This window comes from Paralichthys olivaceus, chromosome 4, assembly GCF_024713975.1.
Source record: "Paralichthys olivaceus isolate ysfri-2021 chromosome 4, ASM2471397v2, whole genome shotgun sequence".
Taxonomy (NCBI): domain Eukaryota; kingdom Metazoa; phylum Chordata; class Actinopteri; order Pleuronectiformes; family Paralichthyidae; genus Paralichthys; species Paralichthys olivaceus.
This window is the reverse complement of record NC_091096.1, coordinates 11,438,367-11,462,041: the sequence shown is the minus strand read 5'-3', so window position 1 is coordinate 11,462,041 and position 23,675 is coordinate 11,438,367. Positions and strand designations below refer to the sequence as shown.

The window sequence follows — 23,675 nt, the reverse complement described above, 5'->3', positions numbered from 1 at the left end:
ACTTCTGTTCTTCTGTTATCCAACTTGTACAATGAAAGCTGAAGAAGTAGATTGAGAGAGAGTCAACATTCTGGTTGTTGCTGCAGCAGTCAATTTAACGGAGAGCTAAACTAACTAAATGAACAAATAACCCAATTAATGAATAAAATATCTGACATTTATATTTCTCACCCTTTTCCAACAACTCATTGTGAGTAAATTGCCAATTGGTAAGAACACTGGAATACGGTGGATGTGCACTTATTTACTGGTTTCATTGTCAATGAGCTTAAACAAATCACATTTGACATTTCACGTGACATTGTAATCCATATAAATAAATCTTAATGGAAACATACATGACATGTATATAAAGTCTTTTTATTCATCAAGTCTTAACAGAAGTTATCTGGGGTCATTTTATAGAACAGGGTAATGGGGGATAACTGATAGGCTACGACAGATAACCTTAAGGTTGTCTGCTATGTTTCCAATTCACTGAGCCTTGCCTCTATCACGGCAAATAAATTGGATAAACTGAATACACACCAGATTCCTCATATGCTGATGATGTGTGTGCAGGGTGGGTCTATTTGAACTATAGAGATATCAAGTCATATCCATATTCAGTTTGTCTAATGCAAACAACCAAGGAAATGATGGAGATATTTTTAAATATGGACATTGTGTCCTCTACAGTGAACTTGTCCCAACTAACAACTTCATAAATGTTATAGATTCTTGCCACTCACGCTCTCATTCTATCATGTTCTCATCCTGTCAGTAGTTACAGTAGCATCAACTTCACCTCATTGTTTTTCTGTGTCTCTTCTGACATTTCTCAGCATATAGATGAAATCTGCATTTCACTCTGCTTATATCAGAGTCCTCTATTTCATAATAATACAGGTAGTAAACCTCAGATATGGTGTTAAAAGTACATCATTTATTAAACAAACACAGATCGGATTGAACAGGTCAGACTGAACTTTTATTCTTTCTTATAAGCCACAGTTAGTCAACACTGTATATTGTTCCTCCGGACAGTTTTTTAAATGATAATTATGTGAAATTAAGATAACAGAGTTTTGTCACAATTTGCTCTGCTGTGTGGAAAACAAAACAAAAATACTGTACAGTATTTACCCCTCAGTCAGAATGAAAATTAAATATCGTCAAATCAGTACATTGGGATGGTTAGGTGACAATCAAGTGAGAATTTTTAAAAAACTGAAGAAACTAATTGGCATCGATTCCCTTCACCAGCATCCATGCCCTTCACCCAGTTAAATACATACTGTCTGATAAGACATCTATAAACAAAATAAAATATACATAGTTCATAATATCCATGTTTGACAACCTATTCTCCTGCAGGACACAGAGAGCTTATTTCTTTTGTGAGGCACATAGACGACCAGATCAACCAAAAATGAATGCAATTTGGAAAATTAATATACAAAATAATACAAGGTAAATTATAAAACTCATGAAATTATTTGGCACTCAGAATAGAAAACACATTGCTGCCTCTGCTATGCAGTTCGGTCAGTCCACATAGTGAGGAGAGATACATAAATATACAAATATGGGCTTTATATTTTGTTGTTTTGTATGTATACTTTTTATTTAGATTCATGTCCTCAATAAAATCAAGACCAATTTTCATTCCTCTTTGTCTTTCTTAAGTGCCTCACAGACCCATATATTACTAAAAGTTAATGTTTTGTTTTGAAACAGGTGATAGTTTTGCCAGTGTTACCAGTTTCACACAACAAATTGATAATAAAAATGACTTCATTTCATTCATTTAAAAAAAGAAGTTGAAATAGAATTCATTTAAAAATAAAGAAGTTTAAATAATTATAAGCATTTATCAAAGGCTACAGCTTTAATCATCATTCAGCCCAAACTATATAAAAACACTTATTTATAGCTGCTGCTCAGACTGTTATTTGATTACAGCCACATAAAAGCCTGCTTTGAATAAAGTTGTTTGATATACTTTGCTCTCATTGTTTCCATATAATACGGGTATGAATATATAATTTAACATATCTCTGGTACTGGCTAACGACAATGAGTGACATGTCACTTAACATATTAAAACAGAAAATGTGATGACGTCACCACTGTCATGCCTCTATAAAAGTCAAGATTAAACTCTGGGTATCACAGAATCTTAATTCCAGATGAAAATGAGTCTGGAAGTATTTCCACTGAAAATTGGATGAAACTGAGAATGGTCATTATGAGCTGTGAGCCTTATTGCTGCATCTCAAAGGGATAATGAAAGCAAATGTAAATCATGTTTTCTTTACAGTGCCTGCATTTGGCTGAATTAGCTCACCAGGAGACACCACTGTGCATGAAACTAATCTATATAGTCAAAGATCCTCTCAACCTATCAAATGTTCCACAGCCAAAAATGTGTGAGAAGAGTCCGAGATTTAAATCTTGAATGTGTGAGCATGTTTCTTGCAAAGAGGTTTGTCTTTCTTGGAGAAGAAGGTCTGGCCTTCCAGTGTGGTGCAGCACACCTGCAATAAACCACATGAGCACACAAACACACAGGTTACATGAGTTAAGCTGTCTGGAATACTTTAAACAGCTGACCGTGATCCTAACACATCATGATGCAAAAACTTTAGATACAAGAAAAATGAACAATACTTATATACTATTTTTCATTATAGGTAACATCTGCCAAGGAGTGAAACAATAGATTAATCACTGAGTGAAGATAAATCTGAAAATCTGAAAACAAGGTAATGAGGAAGAAACAAAATGTTAAGCAACTAAAACTGAATAAGAATAAAAGGATTGTAGGGTGGTCACAGGGGGTGGTCACCATTATGTTCTCATACTAATACTGAGTCAAATTTAGACTTCAGCTCGGACTCTGCATGTTTGGAGTGAGTGCGGCTCTGGATGTAATTTTGTGTCCTAACCCATGAGAGTCTGAGAGAAAACTAATCAGGCCTGACTCCAACCCGACAAATGTTCTGTTTTTGGTGTCTGAAACCAAATTGCACCCGATGTTTCCCCCAATTACAGACATGTGCAGTGTCAAAAAATCGAATAGGTTGCACAGCCAACTTCTCAAACCCAAATATCATTTCAAGCCCTTCCCCCAAATGTGATGTCAGGATATATACATGGATATACAGGATCCACTATGATGTGTATCTATGATTCACACTTACAGCACAAACAAAGCAGGTGTCGTGCCAGGTGTAACCGAGGGCATCCAGGAACTTGTCTCCAGCCTCGATGGGGAACTCACAGCCATGGCATCCAGTCCCAAACAAACTGTAGAAATCTTTTTAGCGACAAGACAAAGACCCAGTGAGTACTCTACATAAACAGAGATCATAAAGGACAGTGGACAATCAAGAGAAAAACGTTACACCAGGTAATTTTACAGATAAAAACAACTTCAACGTCATTCCTGAGTGAAATCAAAATGTACAGTTAATTCATGACAGAAGGCTACTCTTGTCTTGCCCAATTCAACACGGTCTGAGTGGCCGATCAGAAAGTTGTTCAAAGTCGTCATTGCTCACCTTGTTCACAGTATGGCTCTCCATCCTCCAGATGGAAGGTGTTGTTTCTGATTGGCTGCTGACAGCCAGCGCACTGAAAGCAGTACACGTGCCACGACTGTTTGAGGGCATTGATCACCTCCTGAGCACAAACACAAACAAGTTGGAGTCATCACACAGGCTGTTAGGAGCACTTGACTGCGTGTGCATGAGTGTGCGTGTGTCAGTCACAGTGGCTGGAGAGTTAGATCCAGTTCTCTAGAAAGCAGGGTGGATAAAGTGAAAACCATGTTACTTTGCTCATCACATCAACTATCTATTGCTTTTATGAATCAATCCCTATTTGATCTGTTGGATAAATCTCTTTGTTTAATAGGTGTCAGGAATGTCTAACCTTTCTTACTGTCTGACCTTTTAAATATGACTCTTTTTTTTCATGTGGCGCCTCATGACGCAGCTTAAAATAGACATTTGATTTCTTTCCCACCCAAACTGTGAGAACAAGAAAGGACAGGGGATCAATGGAGGGTTGGTGGGTCGCAGTGAGACGGAGGATTAGGGGAGAGGGAGTGAGAAAACAAGTTAATAAGAAGCTGTAAGCTGGTTGAAGATGTGTGAGAAATAGAGGGTTGAAAGGGATCGAGGCTAAAGAGGTTAGAACATGTGAGGGATGAATGTCAGAGCACAGATGTCAGCTTCCTGACACTGTGGGTTCAAGCGACACCTGCCACCTCTGGGCCTCTAAGCCTTATTCTCCTAACACCTGAACCTTTACTGCATTCCTGACTTGGGCAAGTGGCAAGTGATTTGCAAACAGCAGCCATGACATCATCCGGAATACAGACTTGTGTCTGTTAGCTGCTCCGATGCTCTCAGCTCAGGTGTTTGCCAAGTTCTGCTTACCTGCAGAAAAGTGCATGCTGCAGGAACATGCAGCTGAAGTGGAAAGTAATGATGTTATGCTGAATCAGCAGTCTGAAGACAGTGTCAGCAGCGCGGCTGGAGAGACACTCTGCTCTGCAGCAATGTTTCATAACCGAGCTGCGACCAAGACATCAACTTAGTGTATAAAAAGTTAAATCTTCACAGTTCAATCATACATTAGATTTTAACGTAGTCTTTGTTTCCCGCACTTTTAGGGTTGAAGTGACCCTGGTCGCAAATACATAACAGCTCTTTACTAACAATGTAAAATGTTACAATTCAGATTTAAACCTCTAATGAAAGAATGGAGAATGGACCAGGTAATTTTGGCCACTGTTAAATTTATCCAGGTTTGGCATCAGTTAAACCCCCCACCAAAAAAAAAACTAACGTATAGTGGGCGTTCAATAAAGAAGCGTGTTGAGAAGTAATCAGTTCAGGTGAAGGCAGGAAGCAATATTATGAGGAGAAACTGATTCCATTGTAACACGACCTTAATACTAGTGCTGGATAATATGGCCAAAACCCATGTAAAGGTAAAATTGTTTATATCAGTTGATATTAAGAATTATCATGATTTTTTTACTCCCAAGTTAAGCTTGTGGTTTTAATTATATCTATATATTGCCATAGCCCCACTTAATACACACACATCTGTTTAAATGTTGGGTCAATTTCTATTTCAACTTCCAGTGTAAAGTGTGATGCTTAAATCCAAAAATCAAGATGTGTAGTTTTTAATGTTGAAAGTAAAATATCTTCATTTTGGATTTCAATACACATGCTGGCCACATTTGAGTGAGTTTAATGAAAAGCGGAAAAACAGAAGGACGTAACACAAATAGACTAACGTTGTTAAGTGTGACAGGTTTGTAATGATGGACACAGAGAAGGACAATCTCTGGTGTCCAAACAGCAGGTGGTGGACAGTCACACACAGTGTCAGTGCCAGCTGTACAGTAAGTGAATGGGGCTAATGGAAAATCTTCAGACAAATGGTTAAAAAACACTGATGATTTATACATGTTATCTTTCTCTGAACTGTGATGTAACTTTATCTGTCATCTTCACAATGTTTTGCTTTTAATTACAGCTTTGCTATGACTAAATAGCTGTTGAATAACAATCACAGCAAGAGCAGCCACATGACAAAATGATGAGTGCAATGTTAATGAGCCGTCACCGACACACACACACAGACACACACACACACCATACAGCTCATTTTCATCTCACACTAACTCACCCCCAGTATCTTGGCCTGGCAGCGGCTACATGTTGGAGCGAAGAAGTCTTCATAGCAGTGTTCACAGTAGACACATCCCTGCTCCTCCACGAAGCCTATGTCTGCCAGGGATGTGCGGCAGTGGGCGCAGTTAAACTCCTCCTTGTGCCACGATTTACCCAATGCTACTAAAAAGGGTCCTCTGAAAAAAAAAGACAAGCAGAGATAATGGGATGAGGGGAAAATGTATTTCATTTGATAATAACTCAAAGTGGAACCTTTACCCAAGAGAAATTAAAGTGATTTGAAGGACATCTTATAATAAATAAAGTACCCAATATCCTCAACAGTTCTTTGTTTCATTAGCAAGTAGCCACGAGAGGCCAAACAGGGAAACTGCATATGAATAAATAATGAATGTGAGTAATGTCAGTCGCTACCAAGAGACAGAGGGCCACATCATCAAATGGCTGATTTTGTCTAATGAACAGTTCAATAGACAAAAGGTTTAGATTTAATGATGTATGATAATAATAAGAATAACATAAGTATAATTTACAAAAATCCATATTGGTGAGGTCGGAGCAAATCAGCGTTGGACTTTTGTGCCAAATTAATAGATTATGAAAATTGTTGTACGATACATTTATGTCAACTTATCAATCAAAGGTAGTTTTAATATTTCTCATGTGTCACTTAAATCCAGTGTGTTGTGTAAACAGTCTGTCCACCATCGTCCTCTGCTATCACCTCAGCCCTGTCCACTGAGATGAAGAGGAAACGTATGAAAGCAGCAGAGACTAATCTACTCCACAGAATAGCTGCACTTATCTGAGCTCACTCTGATACTGACCCTGATAGGTACTGTAGCCTGGCAGTCGTTAGAACCTGAGCAACCCTATCCTTGGTGATGTGTAATATAAGGTGACACAAGATGCGATAACGATGGGGTTCAGGCAGACGGAGTAGAGACGTGTGTGGAAAAAACTGTGCCTCTATACTTCAAATGTGATCTTAACACTTGGAAAACCAAACACTCTTCAGATACTTGCGCTGTCATTTCATCATCATGTTCTATTCATCAGATATAACTGCACAAACAATACATATAACATCTTTACTTTTACTTGCATAGAATGTGCTGCATCAGTGACACCCACCAGATTCTCCATTTCTTAGTCCTATGAATTATCTTTAAATAGTAGACTAAAAGAAACCCAACAGGAAAACCAAGCGCTGATATCATCCAAATGTGTGTATTCAGAGTATTGAATGCACACACACACAAGAAGATACCTGCATGTCTACATCTCAGTCCGATCTTTAGTTCTACAGTTTCATACAGATTATTTACTGCGATCGTTTCAAGTTAATTATTTTAAGTGCACAACCGTGTCACTAAGTAATTAAGGAGTGGAGGTGAATTCATTAGCTTGAGTACAAGATGATATATCTGCAGCCAAACTGAGCAGTGACCAAGTAGTGTATGAGCATGAAATGATACATGTGCATTGTTTTCTTCAGTGAAGTTTCATGACTAAATTCAGTTTTCAGCTTTTCCTCACCTGATGACCTGGTTGCAGTGCGCACACATGGGCGTACGAGTCCCTGCAGGAATGTGCTCAGCCATCTGGACCAGGGTGTCTTCATCTTTAGGATGTGGCTGAGGTACAGGTCGGGCTGGGACAGGAACCCTCGGGACACTGGCACTGCCGTTACCCTTCATACCGAAAGATGGAAGGATCAAACCGGTACGTGGGCGTTCACCTGTTGACGTTGGGAAAGGAAAAACAGGAGATCTTAACAATGAGACATCTAGAGAATATAACAGGAAAGAGAAAGTGAGCAACTGCAGCATCACAAAACATGAACATCTGCTGTTTCTTCCCAGGTGTGTAAGCTATTTGACATCTGCCCTTCTTGTTTTTAGACCCAGCAGGTGTCATGGCGGTGCACAAAGCTGGGTGTCTACCACTGTCACAACCAAGGATTCACCACATCACTTTTCAGCAATACACAAAATATTTCATTCTACCTCCAACATTCCTCTGGTGCATGTACATGCATACACATGACCAAGCACACACCACACACACACACACACACGGACCACCAAGACATTCCCTTGGTTAAAACCCAGACACCTGGCTAAACATGTAGTTTGGCATGTGATGTCCACACTGTGGATGGAAAAGTGTTTTTGTATGTGTGTGCATGGTGCAGGGAACTACTTTTGGAGCTTGGCTTTACCTTTAAATGTCACGTTGAAGTTTGTGTGTTTGGGCAAAGAGCAGAGCTGCGTTTACATTTAATGTTGGAGCTCCTAGGGTAATTTCTTAAACCCTCATCATAAAAAATAGAGGGCTTCAGTTGAAACGTGTGTTTGACAGTCCTTGAGGGAGGCTAAAAGCTGTAAGATGCCATGGACATGAATGCTTTTTCACTGTTACACAACTTGACCAAAATCCATTGCAAAAAAGAAGGTGGCACACATTTTTTTTTTCAAGGAAAAGACAGTTTTTACGTTAAGTTTGTGTGGTAGATTTTACACTGTTTGATGTTTCAACCTGGCAAATTATTAATCACATTGTGAAGCATGCACTTCAGAAGGCTTGTGAAGGAACATGCGAAGCAGATAAATGAAGGAAGAAGACTGCATTAGTACGTGTCTGTGTTTTCACATTATAACAGTGCTGATATTGTTATACAGTGGGCATTAGCAGCAGGCCAGCTGCTGGAGACCTGGTTTCCTCAGTGGCTGCTTGAGATTTAAAATGGGTCAGAGGCCTGCTGCTGCTGGGGCACCACACGGGTAGTAGTATATTTTCACGATCCTGAGTCCCTTGGTAAGTATGACTGCATTTACGATTTGTGCTGAGCAGCACTTACACCAGCAAGAGAAGGGCTCAGAGAAGACTTCAGCTCAGGCTTCGAATAAACCTAAACTGACAAATTGTATTTATTTATGTTAGTATGTATATGAGAAGCAGAATAATGTGCATAAGTGACACTGAGTCTCCGAATCTCTAAAGGTTGAACAGACATTATGCTGCAGCTCTGTGGGTTGCCTTTAAAACTTTATTTACAACTATCGACGGGTCCCTTCGGTAAATATTATCCTTCTAAAAGAGTCGAACTCCTGCATGTGCGGCTGAGCGAGGCGCCATAGGCAGAGTGGGGCCTTCTCGTCTGCTTTATGGGCTTCCACAGAGGAACAAGAAGAGAAAAGAAAGTCTGCTATGACCTATTTCACAACATATGTCACGCTTCAACCACGGAAAATAAGCCTCTTTCCCCTTGCTAACTGGCTGCAACAACATTCAATCCAGCAGCAGTAAATCAGTTTCACACGATGCCAGAATTGGGAACCAAACACTTTTTTTGTGTGTGAGAAGAAAAAACACTTTTTTAACTGTAGGAGGGAATGTATTAATCAATCAAAAAACTTACTTAAAAGAAGGTTTAGCTCAATTCCAAATGGAGGCTATTTTTAGGATTCTATTTGGGGGAGTCTACGTTTTGGTCATGTGTGTATTCCCTGACTAATGCTAAGAAAACAAGCTCTGGCACCTAAGTCTGATTGTACTGGTGGTTAATTTAGGTTTCAGTCTCACGTAAAAACAACTCATACGTAGCTGTACAGATATACTTCTGTTGGATTTGGCAGCATATTTAATTCAGTGTTCCACAGATGGTGTTGTAGCTTTTGGCCCAATGAATAAACACTGTATTATAGTCACTCAAAACCATGTATTTTATACATATAGTGTTTGACAGATATGCTATTTTGGGTGAGTTTAGTCATATGAGACAGGCAAACTGTGGCTTGGTCCAAGGTGCATAAATCCCATTTTATACAGGGTGTAAAAAATGACACCTGGCAATGGTGGAAACCAGTGAAGGAAAAACCCTTTAAGATATTCTGTGATACACTGGTGACCTGTCAAGAGACCAATGTCAGCTGAGATTGGCTCCAGCTCCCCCACAACCCTGAAAAGGAAAAGTGATATAGATAATGGATGGGCACACACACACACACACACACACACACACACACACACACACACACACACACACAGATTTAGGTCCCAACATGAATTATACCTGGATCACACACAGACACACACATGCACACCTATCTTTGTCAGGACACTGCATTGACTTCCATTCATTATGGACATCTGAAAAAAAACCCTATCCCTGACCTTAACCTTGACCATGACGTTTTGCCTCATTAGGACTGAGCTTTGGTCTTCGTGAGGTCTATTGGTCCTGACAAGGTCAATGTTTTTATGCAGGAAAATGGACCCATGGACACACACACACACACACACACACACACACACACACACACACACACTTTACCGTGGCTTGCAGCAGGTCCTTTAATCATGGTTTTGACGACTGCAGACTCGTGGCTGTTGAGTTGAGGCTCACCACCGTCCTCACTGTGCAGAAACACATGATGGAAACACAAATGATATGGAAATCACTTCATATGTTTTTTAATTTAATTCATAATTAAAAGCAATACACCAGAAACAACTGCCATTGCACATTCATTGATACATAAACTGTACTTGCATTGCATGGATAACAAAATGCGTAGTTTTTATTCGTATTTGCTCATTCAGAGTGATGAATCATACAACGGGAGAGTTTAAACTGTAATTTGCAGATTTAATCCCAAATGAAATATTTTTGGAAGCATTAAAAAAGAACATGAAAACATAAAAAACACTTCAGCACAGTCAGATTTACACGTTCCTGTTACAGTAAGACAGACTCCAGACCACCTACCTGCTGACGCATACAGCACCAACCAAAACAGTACAGTGTTCCTGGGGCACTTCCTGAATGTGAGTACAACATGTACACAAAAATGTTGCCCATGTGTCATATTCACAGCAGAGTCCAGGCCACGTCAGGCCAGATGAGGGAAAAGACACGGGCTTGTTTGTGCAGCACTAACAACACAGCACAGCCATTTAAACCTGATGCCAGGATATCAATTTATATGGTTCAATAGAGAGTAATTGACCAGAGTGGAGTGAGACGTAGGCTGGTGTAATAAAGAAATATGCCCAATCCAGATATGCAGACAGATGCCAGACTTACAGAACTAAAGATGGAGGGGAGACAAAGTTTTTGTGTAAAGTCTGACCACATTCAGTTCAGTGGATTATCTGTATATTCTTACAAAAACTGCTGCATATAGAGAATAACAGTGACAGCCAGAGGCTCTGGTTTCTGGACGTTAATTCCCTGTTCATTTTCTCTATTGACGTTTCAGAAACTCCTCATTAAGAGAGAACCTAGCTGACCAGAGATGATCAGAAAACATTTGATTTAAAGCAAAACAAATATTGGAAAATGGAAAAAAAGGCAAAGGTACAAGAGTATGTACAGAATTATTTGAAGAGTGAATGAACTTCACATCCCATAAACCACTGCGAATGACTTCCAGTGTGCATGATGTTTCATAAAGTGTTTGTATAGTAAGTGTCTTAACGGTGAACCATCTGATCATAGTTGACATCATTTTTCCAGTTGTGATGCAGTTGTAAAAGCAATCACCAGTCAGAAATGTCACTACTACACCTGAGGATTATGGGTAGTGTAGTACTTTTCCTTAACATCGCAAATAAAACACGTGATTCTTAAAACACGGGGGATATCATACAGACCTTTGGCTTCTACAGGAGCATATAACATTGTGGTAAGTCTACCTAAGGCTAATAATCAAATTCTCTTCAGAAAATGAATGGGATTTTTACTTCATTTTAAATGTCCCTTCTGAATGCATATGGGTTTGGACACTTGGCTCAAACACAGTAGTAAGATTGACTGTAGAAAATCTTGTGGTTTCCACATCAGAAGATGCCACAACATTAATCCAAATGACGAAATAGAGAAAACAACTACAGAACCAGCACTTATTCACAAATACAATCAGACAACCAGTTTATATTAAGTGAATGTAAACTCATTAGCACATCACATATATTGTGTCTCTCAACACACAGTATAATATCTGTGACAATGTTCCGAGTGCTTAATCTAAACGGTCTAAAGCGACACATATTTTCTGAGGGCAACATATTCTTTACAAGGTTCACACATTCCCTCTGAGGTCAAACTGTTCTCTTGTAAGGAAAACATGTGGCTCTGGGCAAAATACTCCCTCGTGATGCAAACATTTCTCTACTTGGTGAGGAACTTATTTTTTCACAGTGAAATACTCTTATTTAAAAAAATATATATTTCTTGTGATCTATGTGAAGAGCAAAACATTTTTTTGCTCTGATAAAAAAAGGTTTCTTGGACAAAATCTCGAATGGGGAATTTATCAATATTTAATGTAATTTATTGATCAATTCTCCGTTTATTATCTGGCTTTGAATTCATTTTTCTAAGATCAGAACTATTGTGAAGGGACGAAGCAAAATGTTTCTTCAATCAAATATTTCCCTTGGGCGTCAAACTCTCTGCTGCCTTTTAAAGTGATGCAAATGAATAACTTCTCTATGAGTAAGATCAAGTGTGTGCATGTCTTTTTTTGTGATTACTTCAAATGTGTGTGTGTGTGTGTGTGTATGTGTTCATCAACGCCAGCCGATGAACTTGGGTGGGCCAAGAATCTCTCCCCAGATGTATTACATCCATCATGCGTAGCTGTGGCTGATGCCAACAGTTGGATCGCTGCTGTCTGCAACTTGTGCCTGACTGTTAGTGGACTCATGGGAGACAAGTGTTGTGGCAACTGGAGTCACAGATACATTGAGCTGTGCCTGTAGGTTTTGTCGGTGTGTGAAAGAAAGTGAAAAAGAAGAATTGCGAGTGTGATAACATCTGAGTGATGGAGACTGTTAGACATAAATAGAAAGATGAGGAGGAATGCCTCTGTAGATTATCTGTGCTTCAGCTGCCCACAATTCATTTGACCACACAGGACATAACATGAAATGCTCCCTACAGAGCAGGTCCACCTGAGCCACTTTACCACTGGTTAAAAAACCCTCTAACACATCTGGCTTTTGTCTTCAATAGGAATGGATTCAATCGGCATTCAATCCCAGGTCAAATGACTCTGTGGTAGACACAGGTTTTTAATTGGCTCCGGCTACGATCGGCAGCAATGGAATCGTGAAACCAGGGAGAATGCGCTAATTTGGCAAGACAACGAGGTGAGAGAGCGCCTCAGAAGTTGGTGTGCTCGTGATGGTGAACGTGATGCACCAGGTGGAAAAAAACACAAAGGCTGGTCATGGGAGATGATTCAATCTTCTTTTTTAGTGGGTTTACCTGCATTTAAAAAACCCATGGATACCTACTACTTTTGGTGTAAAGGAGGTATTGACGCTCTAAAATCAGATTGATTAAAACGTTCTTTATGTGTAGCTGATTAATTCTCACAAGGAGATTTATGGGACAGATGTACATCACAAGAGGAGAGATTTACCTAAAGACATAGACAGCATTGACGGGGAAGGAGAAAAGAGGGTCTCCCTCTTCTGTGGCAGACTGATGCCAAGACACCATTTGGTGTAAAAAGGAAAACATTAAAGAAATAATAACTTCGAAGAAATGAACACAAAGTTGCTTAGTTGTCTGCCACGCTCTTCACACGTACATATAACAGTTACATTTAGTAGTTGTTATATGTACTGTTGTTAAAAAACAAATGTGCCTCTCATCTGTCATCTGAATAAACACAGCGTTACACAGTGGAAACACAAACCACAGTGCAATGACAAGCATTGAGATAAATACACCCAGTGGCCTGTTGATTGATTCCAGCTGATTGATTCCATCAGACTATGGCTGGTACAGGACTGTCAGACTGTGGGACATCTCTCTTCATTCATCAGATCATTTGTATCCATGTGACTGACAGCTGAGGCCAGCTGCAAATTAACTTCTTGTATCTACAGCCAGAGATAATAAATTATGGGAACAGGAAGTAGGCCAAAAATTGCCAGTTAGCTGCAATTCCACGACTATTTCCTTCATAAACCATTAGCATATAATTCAATGTACTCTAATTTACTGCGGTCTTGCAATATTTATATCTGCTTGTGCATTTGTGAATCTTTTGATTTGTCAAGGAGCTTTCTGCTTCATCAAGAAAACTAATGTCACAAAATTTTAATTGGAAAAATTGGAAATGAAAAAAGAACCCTGAAAACATCCTGCAGAATGCTGCTGTACAGGCAGGATGACACTTAATTATCCTCATGCTGTTAAACTATATAAATGCCTTTTTACAAAATTTCTTGATCCAGACAAGAAAACAAAGATGACTACAAATGCTCAAACAAGCATGCAAGGCCAGTAGGTGATGATAGGTGAGGCAGATGCCTGTGACTGCACTTGCACAAAATAACTGTTTAAGTGACTTTAAACACAGTTTGCGTTTGGACGTAAGAACATGTGCTTTAGTGAGGACAGGGCGTGAGACTGAAAGCTACAGCACCATCCATTCAAATTATCTTTGCGAAACAAGCTAACCCCATTCATTTCACATTAGCTATGGTAACTGGCTAACAACAGGTGACAAATAGAGCAGGAAATAAGACACTCTCCAGTCCTTCATTCATTAGAGCCAATTACAGTGCAGCTCGTTAATATTCTCCACCAATCAGGCCAGTTACACAGGAACTTAATTGTATTCTGCAAGACTGTTATTGGTTGATTAATGGACAGTCCCACTGTTTTTAGAGCACTGACCATCTGGATGGGCCACATACGAACCTGGTTAACTGAAGGGATAATTAAAGAGGAACTGGAGGAAGAAGTGAGAGAGGGACACATTTATTTTCTTTTTATCTGTCTTTCTCTCCTGTTCTGTCTTTGTATTCTCTCTTTCTTGTCTTTATACAAAGTGCAACCTTGGATTTTTCACTAATGCACTGCATCAATATCCAATCAGTGGCCTTGTTTTACATCGCTGTTATTGTCTTTGTTTGTCTTCTCCTCAGTCTATTTTCAGAACTGTTTGCTGCCTGATAATGAGACGGCTTGCTTGCTGGTATTAAGCGATAATGAGGAACAAAACAAAAAAATGTCAGCCCCCTAACTGTTTACATATGTAAAGTAACCTCATGTGTATTGTAACTCCAAAGAGAACTTATTATGCGTCTCATGACTGTGTTGGTTTTGTTTGAACATTGAACAAATGGTCAATTAACATAGCTGAGTGCTGTCCAGCAGCTCCCTCCAACACATAACAGATGGTCTATAATTTAGCGGTGTGATATTCTTTGGATCAAATTCAATCCTCACACGCTACACAATCCATGCATATGCATTCACTCACACGTGATGACAAAGACACCAATCAGCCCACTCACTATCACACACACACACACACACACAAACACACACACACACATGCCCACACACACTTTTCATACATCAAGATTTAAATGTGTACAGTTGTGTCCACCAGCCAATGACTGATCTCTGTGTGATACTGCCAAGTGGTTTCTCAGTGACCACAGAATGTCAGAGTTGGTATGAGTTGTCTCAACAGAAACATATGGACCGTGTCTTTTGGAGCTGGCATGGTTTGAGCAAACATGGCTTTTTCCCGGCCATGACGGCCATATTCGATTATAGACTGCATATTAAGATGGACGACAAGTCTCCACTTCATCCTACTGTACAAAATATACCAGATGCTGCCATCTTATGCTCTTGTAAAAAAAATAACTTAATACAGTCCAAACATGTATGAAAATACCCCAAATTAACACTGTAAGCAGACTATTTGATCACTATAACCTAATTATACCACCCCCGCCTGAAATGTGGCCAGTAACTACCCAGCATATGTAATTTCCAGCAGAAAGTATAAAAAAAATTGTGATGACAGTAATGAGCTCCATGATTCGCTCAATGAGTTGTCATGCCGTCAATCAATCAGTGCTATATTGCAGTCAGCTACCAGGGGGCGATCACACACACACACACACCAAAGACTAAATACAAATGGCAACTCGAAATCTAACAAGCTGAAGGAAGCCATGTATTAGCAGTGTGAGGTGTGACCAGGTTGGGTTACACATTAAAGTTGTTGACTCCCATAGTTTTCCACAACATAACCATTTGCGTCTATCTCGACAGTGGAATTAGTTTCAATACTGCAATTACCAACATCACAGCCATACAATCACAAACACACCACAACATCCCTTTGCACTCGGAGGTTCTCTCGGAGCGCTCTTCAGTCTTCACTCTCTGTGTTTGACTTCGAAATTCACTGAGCCTCATGAGGATTTAAATCTCATGAGTCTAAAACCTTGCGAGCAGTCTTCTAACAAGATTTGGTCTGACAGCTGACCCTCATTTCCTAAAGCTGTCGTATGTTTATTTTGGGTGTTGGACTTCACAAACTCACTGCAGATCCTGAGGATTGAGACCTCAAGATTCCACCCCTGTCTGCCAAGAACAGAAATCGGAGGATTCAGTGGGCACGGGCTCACCAGAACTGGACAGTTGAGGAGTGGAAATATGCAAATGGGGCCTGGTCTGATGAATCTTCTGAATTTCTGCTGAGGCAAACAGATGGTTGGGCCAGAATTTAACAGCATGAAACCATGAACCCAACCTGCTTTTGTCCAGTTGTCCAGGTTGGCAGTGCAGTAGTGAGGGGAACATATTTTTAACTGCCAGTCAATCATTGTTTCAAATCCACAGTCAATCTGAGTATTGTTGATGGCCATGTGCATCCCTGAACGGCCATATTTACATTTTCTAATGGCTACTTCCAGCAGGATAAAGCATGATGCTGCAATATCTTGGGGAATCAATGCTAGAAAGATAATAAAAATGCATACACACACATATGGATTCATCTATGTAAAATAAGACAATAGTAGAAGACAGAAGTTTGAGAAAGTTAGTGAAATTAAAATGCAGTGTGGTATTTTCCAACAATATTGTAAGGAAGGTGAATTGTTTTGTAGTTTAACTTTGTACCTGACAGGTTGATGGAGTAGTGACTTGGACTGGGGGACTGAGAAGAAAAGGAGGAATAGCTGCACAGACTGGAGAGAGAGTTACAGTCATGCACCTGTGTTGAGTTGAAAGGTGAAACGGAGGTTGCGTTGCCCTCAGAGACACAGTAGCCAGATTGTGTAACTTATGGTTGACATCATCACGGCCATTCAAACCATTAATGGACTCAAACTTTTCAGAATCTGTGCTGCCCTCAAGTGGTTTCTCAAAGGAACTGCTAGAGCCCCAAAAAATGACAGAAAGAGGTCGTGCTCATTATGTAATGTTTTTACTATTAAACCTACGTAAAACATTACAAACACAATTTACCTTCAGCAGTGAGCAGTTGAAAGTTTGTTGGAGCTGTGAGAGTTACATCTGGTGGACGCTCTATAGACTGAGCTGGATCAGAGCAGGTGCCCAGAGATAGAAGAGGATAAATTCATTTGGTTCACAATGTTGAAGTTCTTTGTGTGATTTTAATTAACAATTTTAACTTTTGATTATTTTTAGTGGAGTCAAGTAAAGTGTGAAAAATATCACAAACTGCACTTGTGTGTATTTAGTGCTATAGCATGTCTCAAAAGTTTCTCAAGTTAAACTTCTGGATTAGACCACATATTAATTTATTTGTTCACCTTTTCCTACACAACAGACTAAAAATGGTCTATATAAACAATAATATAAAATCAACTATTTTTGAAAGTGACTGTAAAGGGCCAATTCACGGAGACGAGTGAAGAGGTGAAAAAAGTGCCACAGGTTGAAATGACTTATACCTGAACGTCCCAATGTTTGTCTCAGAGCCAGTGAGACAACTAGAAGAGGAAAGAGTGAAGATACCAAGGAAGCATTGGGGGCAGGGAGGAATGAAAGGAAGGAAGGGAAGGGACACCAGACAAAAGAGATAAGGAAACAAGAAACACTCAACCACTTTATTAGCTACATTATAGGATAATATTTCAAACTCAAAACACAGAAAATAAATTCAACACAATTATAATCTAAAGATAGGAAACTATTGTTAAAGCCAACAACATGTGCAGGAAGTAAACATGGGGGATGAAATAAATGTAAAGGCACTGAGGAAATATTTTACACAGTGAAATAGCATTTATACAGTCACTTTGCAAACCATCAAATCACAACAACTGGATTTCTGAAAAACACCAGCAACTAACAAGCCTCCCTAACTTGCATATACTTGATACTATAGAGATATTTTAAAGTGTCAATCTGGATTGTCACACCCAAGCAGCATAACATAAGAGCCATTAGTTTAGATATACTGTACATAACATGCAGGACTTTTTCGGACTTCGTCATATTTCAAGATACTGTGGTCATCCAATAGTTCCAATGCTGGCAGATAGACGGGTGTAAACAAGTCGTTAAAGGTTTTGAATAGTTATAAAGTGAGAAATGTCTGACATACAGTTATTCAGCAGTCCAACTGAAGTCAAGGAAAGTTTTTATGAGTAAATCTGTATTTCTGTGCATTATTGTCATGTTCTAATTCACAATTAATCAATATGTTTCATGCTATCTACAGTATATAACTTTCAGTGGGCTGATTTTGCTTCTCTCCTCTCAGAACTGTGGTAGCAGATCCTGTATCATATAAAATATTTGTAAAAATCTGTATTGAAGACCGAGGGGGCAAAGATGTGGATTGAAAGCTAAGATTAGAGCCCTCAGAAGTTATTTCCCACTTTCATTCTGATGATTCACTAAAATAAGAAGAAACTAAAATAACATCTCTGATATGATTTCAGATACACAACAAATGCACTTCAGTCAAACTCAAAATGTCTGTATATTGAAGTGAAGCAGACACACACCCACAGCTAAAAGTGCATATGTAGGCATCTATACCTTTGGGCTAGTAATCAGTGGAGTGGGCCCAGCACATAAGCAAAAGTTAAATAAAGATCTGAATAAGGCACGTAAAGTAACACACACACACACATTCACACACACACAAACACACACACACACACACACACACACACACACACACACACACACACACACACACACACACACACACACACACACACACACAGTTCCTTTGAAAAGCTGCAGTATTTTTCTTTTACTTCCTATTTTAAACTAGTGTACCTGCAACAGTCTGTTTCATTAACAACTATCTACAGCAGTCAAGCTGAAAGTAGGGTACACATACAAACACACACACACACACACACACACTCACACACACACTCACACACACTCACACTCACACACACACACACACACACAAACACACACACACAGTCTACTGGACATTGAGGGTGCGAGCAGACACTCCATGGTGCCAGTCTCTCAGCTCGTTGTACTTAGGGCCGATCAACAACTGAGTGGAGATCTTGTTCTCTCTGTCGTGACGGAGGAGGAGAGAGAAAGAAGGAAAACACAGCAAAAGAGAGAGAGAAAAGAGGGATTTAGGAAACAAAGAGCATTTACCCGGAGATCTGCGATGAGACACTGCAAGCCAAACCACAAGGAAAGCTTGATGTTACAGATGCAGCCGATACCACAAACAAAAAGCTGGTGATACTCAGGAAACAATTAGATGGAGAGGACATGAGCAGTACAGCTGGTATCTATGATCATTTTCCAGAAAACAGTTCACTCATTTTGTGAAAATACAACCTATGAGTTAGGGTCAGAATGGACTGATGTAATTTAACCACAAGGTTACACACCAACAACCACACAGATGTGGACTATGTCTACAAGTTAACATTAATGATCACAGACAGTCAGTGATCACACGTGTCACCACAAAGTACCAGGAGCAATGGACAGCCAATGGATCACGTCACAATGAGAACACCACATTCGAGCCACCGTCGCCCAGATCCCAAACACAGGTTAAACAACATGCAGCACTGCAACGCCGTCACGGCCAACAACCAAATGCACAAACAACCATGAGGAGCACGCAAACCATCACACACAGCCACACTTGGACTGGTATAAGCACAGATGGAGCAGTTTTCAGCGACTGGTGTGATAAGCAACATTTCTTTCTGATATTTTGGCTGTAATGAGAATTGACATCATGTAAGGAGCACACAGGTCTGGCTTTTGGCTTAATGGATCAAATGTGATCCTTCCTCCACCGTCTAGACAGGAAGAGCCCACACATCATTACCATTGCCAGACTTGTGCCACAGAGATTTACAGTCAGATTCTCTGTGGCTGCATGAATGTAGACTTTTACAGTTTACATTACAGGCACCCATGTTAAATAATATAACAGCATGAAAATGAATTAAAAAAGATGAGATTTCCTGTAATGAGTAGTGTTACGCCAATAATGGAAGTATTCATTCAAACACCAGGACAAACAGATGATAGGAAAACTGAGGCTAAATCATGATTTTTTAATAAGTCAGCGTTTTCATGCCATGCACTTACTTTGTCTTCTTTGCTTTATCCGCTTCCTCATCTAGAGCTACACAGGAGATAATGGAAACATGAATGAATGTTTAGTGTCATGTAGCTTAGAGTACATTCAATCAGTAAAACTTTCTCTATGTCCCATTCATTCACATTCTCTTTCATTCTCCCTGCCTCTTCTGACCAGCTGACTTCTGGGTGTTTATGGTAATCCAATCACATTTTGCCAATGTCTCAATCAGCCAATCATGTTGTTGCTGCCAAACTTTAAATCTGTCTATGTCTCACTGTCAGCTGTCATTTCCTCAGTCACCTCCAGTCTCCATATCCAGGGTCCTGGTAAAGACGAGCTGAGTCCACTCATCTCATACAGATATTCAACATTTTCTAGGTCCCATCAACCACCACCAGTGTCCACTGTGCTACAACCAGCGTCACCACCTTTAAAACTTGTTGACACCATGTTTATGTGCTAAATTGACTTATTTATATCACAGCACTTTGTTTTCTTATTGTGCCTGCGAATACATTTTGTTCATTTTCCAACTGAAGTCTCTCCCGGTTGAAAACTAATGGTAATGTACCGTGCTCTGTGCCAGTGATCTGAGCCAGAATCTTGAAGGATCTGGACTGGGTGGTGCCGGAGCGCGGGCGCCAGTCCTCGGTGTCCTCCGTTATGCGCTTCCTGCTGGCATCGGCGTGCGTGGGCACGTGGTAAAAATGGATGTCTGTGTCCACAACATGTTTCCTGGGGACTCTGGAGGAAGGGTTAGAAGACGATGACATCAGCAAATATGTTTTTAATTTTGCTGCCTCTCATACAGTGAACAAAGTAACAAGAGATGAAGACAGTGATGTAATTTCCTCTGAGGTATTATACGCTAGTAAAGTGTGATGCTTGATTTTTAACTCAACAGAAACCTATAAAACATTTCATACTTCTAGAATGACTATGTATGTAGGTCATGAGACGCTCTGTCCACCAAAGTGTGTAAAGAGGAAAAGGTATGTTATGCTTATTAATAGTAAGGAAGTTTAAATCAATACACAGTGCATGTACTGACATGATTTATAATTCAGTTAGAGGAATTGTTAGATTATTACAGGTTACATGGGATGAAAAGATGGCATTATAAAAGTAATAATCCAGAGGTTGTGCTTATTAGACAAGAACAGGTTTAAAAATGTTTTCACACTGTTAAATGAATTTCGCTTCTAGACTGATACCTTGGGGCCTGAGGTTTTCTTGAAAACAAACGACAGAGAAAAACAGATAAAATAAGGACAGGGAAAATGAAACTGAAACATTCATTGGACACAACAGAATTATGACTTACTTCAAAATACTTTGAGGTCCACTGAAGGGAAGATAAAGAAGGAAGATAAGAGAAGAGAAGAAGATTTGATAAACTTGTTAAGAACGAATCAAGAGAAAGAAATTAGAGATAAAATGATGAAGTAGAAAACATACGGACCCACAACTTCCAAAGCATGCACAACACAGAGCCAGACAATTAATCACATACGCGTGATTACATTTTCAAAGGAGTCGTTTCTGTTTTGAACCACATGGTGGTGCTGTTGACCTGTCTTGAATTCGGCGAAGGTAGAGTCATTCATCATTCAGACAGTTAGGGGAAGTGTTGAGATGTATGTTTTAAGACAAATGGTACGAAAAACATGCACTTTGGTCCGGATGAGTAATCAGCTTGATTACAGTTCAAACTGTGTGGTTTGTGTTAGCGTGATTGCATGAATAGAAAATACGCCACAAACTCTCTTGGCAACAGCGTGTTGACAGGGACGATACTAATTGGCTGTAAATAGCTCAACTCTGGGACAAATACACACATGAGTGCCGTGAAGACATTTCTGAAACCACTGTCAATAAATCAACTATAAATACAAACACAAACACACACACATTTACCTAGCACATTGAATTGAGTGATTTACGAGTGTCTCTCAACACGTTCTTGTCACAGCAGCTGTGGGTGTGGTAGTGTTGACAGCTCCATGTGAGCCTGGTCACACACTTACAGTTGCACTGGAAGTGTCTCACAATTTACTGTAGTCTCTGTGTGTGTGTGTGTGTGTGTGTGTGTGTGTGTGTGTGTGTGTGTGTGTGTGTGTGTGTGTGTGTGTGTGTGTGTGTGTGTGTGTGTGTGTGCCACTCACTCAATATTAGTATTTGTCATTTATGCTCAGGCTGAAAACAAACTGTCGCCTCAGCACTCTGTGTCACCTCCAGAGGTTTTAATAATCTAAATGCACGTGTGCTATGAACTGCTGCTCTTGCATAATGAAAATATGAAATCAAGCAAACTGAATAAAAACATCGATATTGTTGATGTTGTTAATTTATGATAGGCAATGATGCATAGAAAACAGATGACATGTTTCATGCACAAATATTTTCCTGCACAATCTAATAAGCAAATGCATGCAGATGCCATGATGTAGAATTCACACAAAGATATATACAGAGAGAGGAACAGGTAAAAAGGTAAAATGGCAGACAGTCATATTTGACATGCTTCAGAGACTAACTTTGTGACTTGAGGATGTGCTGCAGTCTGCAAAGCAGAAAAACAAGGATTGAAAGGAGGAGAGAAAGACAGAGTAAACTGACACACAACAAATTTTTGTGTGCTCTTTTCTTAATTAAAAAATCCCCTCTGAAACGAACCACACAGCACATTTAAATCATGCACACGAGCGAGCATGACACAAGGACGGACACGCATGCTGTCTCATCTCAGCAGCAGAAAAATAAAGAAAACCTGCTGTATGAAAGGAGAATTTGGATAATACATGTCATGGAAAGTGCGTTCTCAAAAATAATCAAGTAACACGATATCCTTTACGGTATATTGATATTTAGTGAAGGTGGATCTTTAAAGGTTCAATGCGTAGAAATTAGTGACATCTAGTGGTGAAGTTGCGTGTTGCAGCTGAGTTCCCCTCCCCTCACTCTCCCCTTCCAAACATGATAGAGAACCTGTGGGAGCCTTCAGTTGTCATAAAGTTGTTTAGTTTGTCCAGTCTGGGCTACTGTAAAAAAAAAATTATTTTATATTAAAGATCTGCCAATAGATCCCTTTCACCTAAATCTTACACACTGAACCTTTAAGTTGACCTCTGCTGTGGAAGAACAAAATAACTGTCGAGGCTGAGCGGTGAAAAACACGGCACAGATCATTCAAATGAAAAGAGAGAGAGAGAGAGGAGATCAAGCTTTAATAAAGTAGAGATGTTATTAAATGTCATCTGTGATACATGAAGGAGGCAATGTTCCCGTCTGAAATTCATCTGTGTGTGTCTGTGTGTGTGTGTGTGTGTGTGTGTGTGTGTGTGGTGTGTGATTATATTGTGCAGATCACTGGTGTCTGCTGAGTCTCACAGAAACAGAAAACACTGATCACTTTGTCAGTGTGTTTCTTGAGAACAGCAAAGAGAGAGAGTGAACATGTATCAAACAAGTATATTCAAACAACTGAGTGAAATAATCCGGTAGTTTTAAGATAAATCACTAAAAAAATGAATTGAAAATGGAAGAAAAATGGCTTGATGAAGGTTTGTGTACACTGTCA

The 23,675-nt window shown here is 39.6% G+C and overlaps 1 protein-coding gene across 8 annotated transcripts in view; it reads right to left on the bottom strand.

Annotated features, from left to right (window-relative positions):
- Positions 1–943: 943 nt before the first annotated feature.
- The window catches only part of pdlim5a (PDZ and LIM domain 5a), a 68,589-nt gene continuing 45,857 nt past the window's right edge, over positions 944–23,675 (bottom strand). For 3 of the 8 annotated variants that reach the window (XM_020101088.2, XM_020101087.2, XM_069523676.1), the window contains exons 6-15: positions 21,420–21,440; positions 21,310–21,327; positions 20,667–20,839; positions 20,101–20,137; positions 10,039–10,121; positions 7,239–7,440; positions 5,695–5,875; positions 3,546–3,666; positions 3,186–3,301; positions 944–2,519 (exon numbers count right to left, since the gene is read on the bottom strand). In XM_020101088.2, the coding sequence (XP_019956647.1) occupies positions 2,430–2,519; positions 3,186–3,301; positions 3,546–3,666; positions 5,695–5,875; positions 7,239–7,440; positions 10,039–10,121; positions 20,101–20,137; positions 20,667–20,839; positions 21,310–21,327; positions 21,420–21,440 (1,042 nt within the window). In that variant the 3' untranslated portion in view covers positions 944–2,429. Of the gene's footprint in view, positions 2,520–3,185; positions 3,302–3,545; positions 3,667–5,694; positions 5,876–7,238; positions 7,441–10,038; positions 10,122–20,100; positions 20,138–20,666; positions 20,840–21,309; positions 21,328–21,419; positions 21,441–22,632; positions 22,659–23,675 lie in introns of all 8 variants that reach the window. The other 5 variants (XM_020101090.2, XM_069523677.1, XM_020101091.2 and 2 more) reach the window with 4 other exon arrangements.